Raw genomic sequence first — 6,518 nt, 5'->3', positions numbered from 1 at the left:
TCACTGCATGCGGTCGGGCTGGTGCAGAGGATAGTGCAGGAAGGCCTGCGGGGCGCCAGACACGGCGGTGAGTGCAGCCAGTGGAGGGTGGATGGCAGCCGGAGGGGTCGGGGATGTGGCGAGGGAGGAGGGCGCCGGCGTGCCAGGGGAGAAGCTGTAGCCGAGGTAACCGGCGGAGGGGGACGGCGAGGGCGTGTAGGGGTAGTGCTCCAGTCCTGTGGGGGTGTAGTGGCTGTAGGCGGAGCTGTAGTCCAGGTAAGGGGAGGAGAGCGCGGCCGCTGCTGCTGCTGCTGTGGGGCTGAGGTGGGATTGAAGCACCAGGCTGGGCTGTAGGAAAGCCTGAGGGTAGACGTACTGCTGGGCCAGCCTGGACACACAGACAGAGAAACAAGGGTCAGTGAGAAAAATCACCAATTAAAAACAAGATTTCTATAAACACTATCGTTCAAAAGTTTGGGGTCACTTAGAATGTCCCTATTTTTTGAAGGAAAAGCTCTTTTTTCCAATGAATATAACATTAAATGAATCAGAAATGCACTCCATACATTGTTAATGTGATAAATGACTATTCTACATGTAAACGTCTGGTTTTTAATGGAATATGTACATAGGTGTATAGAGGCCCATGTTCTAATGGTACATTGTGTTCGTATGGAGTTAGATTTGTGTCTTTATTATTCAATCAAAAAAGGTTTGCTTCAATCCAAAAAAAAAATTTCAATCAAAAAAAATTCACTTCAATCAAAAAAAAACTTTTTAATCAAAGAAAAAAATTGTTTGGATGCAAAAATATATTTGAGACTCAAAAAAATGCTGTTTTGCGTTTGGGCCATATTATGGGTAGGACAGTTGTGTCTTAATTATTCAATCGCAAAAAAAGTTGCTTCAATCAAGAAAAAAATTTCAATCAAAGAAAAATGATTAAGTGTGGTTTCTTTTTTTTTATTGAAAATGTTTTTTTTTCGATTTGAAGTGAAAAAAGTTTTGAAGTCTTTTTTTTATTGAATCATTTTGACACAAACGTTCCGCAGTGGGCGGGTGCTTCCCCATTGGTCAGACATGTTTGAGTGACAAGTGTCTACACCAACGATGTCTTTCTGACAAGCATGTCATGGTCGTCAGCAAGTCAGGTCGCAGTGCAGTGGCAAAACAGTATTAAAATGATTTGTGTCATGTTATTATCCCACTCTGTTTGATATTTCGATTAAACATAAAGCTTGGTGTTAGATATCTCACGCCGTCATAGTGCACGAACGGCTAGCTGATAACGTTAGCCCATGGCTCTGCACACTGAATGAATTGTTTATTTTACTTAAGTACAGAGGCTTGCTATGTGCTAGTGCTATGTTATGTTATAATAAGTAACGTAATGAGTGGTCAAACAACAGTCCACAGGCCAACTGTTGCCCGCAGCCCTGACTGTTTAGCAGCAACAGGTAATGCAGAGCCTGTGTTCTCACACAGCCCACAGTACAGCTGTTTGACTATCTCGCTCTCTCTGGCGCGCTCGCGTTCACGGGTAGTGGTCTCCCCACCATCAAACACTCATAGACAGAGGCAGGTGCTTTTATTTTGAGAGCGGGACATAAATATGCCGTTCCGTACGGGAACGACAAACCTCCCCCCGGTGAGGAGGAGGCGGCCAGCGGGGGCGAGAGAAGGCGCAGCGAGTACACATCTCCGCGGCCCAGGGAAGCGGCGAGGTCCGGGTGAGGGGCGCTGTAAAGCAGACGGCCGGAGCCGCCTGCCAACTTCGCCCCGAGCCTTTCCAAGCCGACTTAGAGCCGGTCGCGGCTCACCACCGACGGAGGAAATGCACTCCGCGGGGGCCAGCCGACAGCCGGTGGCAAAGAAGACCCTGCGAGGGAGCTCTCTCCGCACACTGGACCCTACCTTACAGGCAGGGCTGTGGGCAACAGTTGGTGTAGACACTTGTCACTCAAACATGTCTGACCAATGGGAAAGCACCTGCCCACTGCGGAACGTTTGTGTCAAAATGATTCAATCAAAAAAAAAAAGACTTCAAAACTTTTTTCACTTCAATCAAAAAAAAAACATTTTCAATCAAAGAAAAAAAGTGTTCAAATGAAATTTTTTGAGTCTCAAATATTTTTTGCAATCAAACACTTTTTCTTTGATTGAAAATGATTTTTTTGATTGAAGTGATTTTTTTTAATTGAAAATATTTTTGTTTGTTTGACGCAACTTCTTCTTTGATTGAGTTATAAAGACACAAATGTCCTACCCATAATATGGCCCAAACGCAGAACAGCATTACTTCAATCAAAAACTTGCTTCTAACCAAAAAAACCTTCACTACAATTTTTTTCTTTGATTGAAAAGGTTTTTTTTGATTGAAGTGAATGTTTTTTTGATTGAAAACATTTTTTTTGATTGAATAATAAAGACACAAATCTAACTCCATATGTTTGCTAATCGCATTAGAAGGCTATTGGATGATTAGAAAACCCTTGTGCAATGATGTTAGCACAGCTGAAAACAGCTTTGCTGGTTCTTTGACGAAAGGGCAAAATTATTATTTTGAATAAAAATCATTATTTCTAATTTTGTCAATGATATTTGACTATATTTTCTAATCATTTGCAACTCTTTTGATGAATAAAAGTGTGACTTTTAATGGAAAACACAACCAAAATTGTATAGGTGACCCCAAACTTTGGAACGGTAGTGTATGTTTTTTTTTTTCTTTTGACAAAAGAGGAAAACATTTAAATAAATACAATTTAATCTCAATGCAATGTAAGATGAACAACATGGTGGAATCAGTTTAAATGTGTATTGAAAATAAATCAAAGTCCCAGGTCTGTTAAAACACATTTTAATAATAGACTATTTTTTATGTCATTTTTAAAAAGCAAAGAATGTCAATGAGTAAAACGGTTCACTTATTCAAATGCAGAAAAATAAAAAGGTTCTGTTTACAAAATATCAAAAGGGAAAAACAGGAAAAATAAACCAAAATAGAATTAGAGAGCGAGCAAAGTCAGATAATTGTGAGGCTCCTATTCTCCACTCGCCTCACTCACTCATCAGGTCACAGCAAAGCCTGTTAGCTCCCACACAATAAATGATAAATTAATTAATTTACTAAAAACTATTTATAATTATTAAATTTTAAGCAGAAAGAACAGCAACCCTAACTCTAACTAGTCATAAAAATCACTTACAATAAAGTGAGTCTCTATTATTGTGATCATCGTGAATGAAGAAAAACATTCTTATTTCATGTGAGTGACTTAGAAATTCACCAGCATACAGTCCTAGTCATTTATTATGTCATGTGGCACAATGTATTATAGTATTTATCACAAAGAGACGTGTATCCCATAGGTGATGTTTCTGATGAAGAGAAGGCCCTGCTTGTATCTGAGAATCTAGAATAAATCATATAAAAAGATCGCAATAATATCATCAATCGCAATAATATTAGTCGCGATAATTGTGACAGGGAATTTTTTTATACCGTCCCTAAAAAGCATTAAACTGAATAATTGTACTTTAATTATTCTCCATATTTTAAAAGCTTGAATGAGTAAAAAATGTACATATAGTATTCCAAAGTACTGCTATAAAAACTATAGAAGTCCTCTCCAGGTATCATCGTCCTCCTATAAGAGGCAAAAGTGTTGCCTTTAAATAGATCGTCTCCCTTGTGTTTAAGTTTAATTAGCACACTGACTGTGAAACGCTCCAAAAAGACACACTTGCTCCAAATAAAAAGTCTGTATAATTAAAAATGACACACAAAGTGGAAATCGCTCTAGATTCATGATCAGAATTATTATAATATATATATATATAATGGCAGATGTACAGCATGAGCTTGTATAGTTGCTTGGCACCGCAGCATTAATGAGAGAACTGTCCTCCTGTACAAAGTCATGCCTTTGCCTGAGGCTGCACACTTAACCCCAAATGTCTCTGTTACAGCTGCAGCAGCAGCAGCAGTGATCATATCACAGGATATCTGGTGTTTTATAAAAAGCAGTATTTAACACACTGTCTCCACAGGTGATCAGAGCAGGGACTGAAGCTGAAGCAGAGACTGAGGCTGAGGCTGAGGCTGAAGCTGAAGCTGCTGCTTATCCGTAAACAGAGCGAGGGCAGGGATCAGGTGCGCTGCTTACACAACAAACACTGACACCAGGCCTGTTCACACCCTATCTGCTGTATACACAACACACACACACACACACACACACACACACACACACACACACACACACACACACACACACACACACACACACACACACAAACACACACCAGTACGCACACCAGTTCACGTTTATAGCCTGCTTATATAACCTTTTACTCGCGTCTTCTGTAAAACATACTGTTTTTGAGCAGCACGCCGTCTTAGCGGAAACAACCAAATACCAAATCTTCCTGCGAAATTATTCACCTTCACTCGCTTGAAAGCTGTTTTCTAATCTCTGTGTTTTCCGTCAAACAATAACAGTATTTCTCTACATCGGACTTCCTCAAACTCACACTATTGCTTTATTTCCTGGACGAATAACCGATTTCCACTGATATTTTCTAACCCGATGCAGAACTCCTTTGATTATCATAACCGCTAAACTAATTCATATTTAAATTCACTGTATAACGCATACACAGTGTCAAAATAAATACAAACCAAAATGATATATATAATATATAGATATATCTATATATCTATATATATATATGTATATATATATATATATATATATATACGTATATATAACATGTTTTATTTCTATAGCGCGGGCGTGACGCTTTGACCGCTGCTCAGCTGACTGTGGTGGGGTGGAGCTCCCGGACCATACCATTACTGTGGCACCCCAAGGGGAAGGGTACTGAAAAATGGAACGGTTGGGGACGGTTATTTTTGTAGTTTAGTGCCAAACCAAAAACAAAGCGTCACACTCGGAAACACGGCTTTGTGGTTGTGTAAACAGTGTGTGACTGACAGCTAGTATTGTCCAGTATGTTGTGTCTCTCAGTTAGGTCTGTTATTCCGTCCCAAGATGGTGCTAGCCAAAATGCTAAAGTTGAGGCTTCAAAACCACTTCTGACTGGTGCACACAACTAACATGGCCTTGACCTACTTAAAGGGCAAAAACAAACAACTGCAGGAATGTCTCTTGTCAAAAGACTGACAGAAAACTTTCTCATATAATAAAACCAAAACAAAACAAATCTGAAGCTAATGACGTTCCTCCTTCCTCACTTGTCTCTCTCATCTCTACTCTCCACTTCGTTAGTCTGTGTCAGAGCAGGAGTGCAGTGTCATTTCCACGGCTGCTGCTGCTGCTGCTGCTGCTGCTGCTGCTGCTGCTGCTGCTGCTGCTGCTGCTGCTGCTGCTGCTGCTGCTGCTGCTGCTGCTGCTGCTGCTGCTGCTGCTGCTGCTGCTGCTGCCTGCATCGCCCTGACAGATCCACTGTGACAGCGCGGCATTGTACAAGACGACTCAGCCTCCCTGCTGCGTCGTAAGTGTTGTAATGTAGCAATAGGACACAGCTGCCACAACTGCCCCCTGTGGTGGCAGTTGTGGCCTAGTGGTTAGGGCTTCGAGCTCGAGACCGGAAGATAGCCGGTTCAATCCCCGACCAGTCCGCAGCTGAAGTGCTGTTGAGCAAGGCACTTAACCCCCTCACTGCTCCCCGAGCGCCGCTCACTGGCATGGCAGCTCACTGCGCTGGGTTAGCATGTTCTCCACCTCGCTGTGTGTGTTCACTAACTCACTGCAGAATTGAATTTCCCCTTGTGGGACTTAAAGGGTTTTATCTTAATCTTAATCCTCTCCCTACGCTTCATGCCTGGCATCATCGCTGGCCGTCAAACACACACAGGTTCGCTTAGCACACTGCATCGACGTCCATTCATTCCAACAAACCTAACCTAAAGGTGCGTTATGTAATAAATCTAAAGCAACTGGCCATAAAATCCTCCTAATATGTCACAGAGACTCAGGAATAATGTTCATATAACAAACTGAACTCACCAACAACAACAGTACAGACAAAATATTTGCATTAATAATAAATATTTTGCCGACTGCAAATCATGTTTATGTTTCGAAATCATGTTTTGGCATGTGGCGCCACCTACCACAGTCTACCAATCATTGCAGTCAGTAGAGTCTCAGTTGCCGAGCAACCACGGGTTGCCAGTTACGTCAGATAACGAAACCTAAAAGACCTCGGTATTTTGAATAAGTAACCGTTTTTGGCCACATTCTTACATATACCTTTAACCCTTAGAACCCACAGAGCATATGTATGAATGTGCAATGTAGAGCATCTTATATCCTTTTTTTTTTTTCAGCACAATCTGATAAAAAAAAGAAATGATCCAACTATATAAACACACCTAAGCAAAAAAAGTACTCAAAATGTTTAACCCTTTTAGGTACTAATCAACCATTTGGCCGACCAAACTTTAAGTCACTATATCTCATTGAAAACCCACTAACAATGAATGTGACTTGTGTTCTGAATGTTGTACT

The 6,518-nt window shown here is 41.1% G+C and overlaps 1 protein-coding gene across 1 annotated transcript in view; it reads right to left on the bottom strand.

The window, feature by feature from the left end:
• rbm38 (RNA binding motif protein 38) overlaps positions 1 to 6,518 on the bottom strand; it is a gene marked incomplete at its 3' end in the record, with an annotated part of 32,710 nt that continues 26,192 nt past the window's right edge. The window contains exon 4 of the mRNA XM_083894893.1: positions 1 to 367. Within this exon, the coding sequence (XP_083751019.1) occupies positions 1 to 367 (367 nt within the window). The remainder of the gene's footprint in view (positions 368 to 6,518) is intronic.

This window comes from Microchirus variegatus (assembly GCF_963457635.1).
Source record: "Microchirus variegatus genome assembly, chromosome: 9".
Lineage (NCBI taxonomy): Eukaryota > Metazoa > Chordata > Actinopteri > Pleuronectiformes > Soleidae > Microchirus > Microchirus variegatus.
Note: the sequence above shows the minus strand (reverse complement) of the source record. Positions and strands in the feature narration are given on the sequence as shown.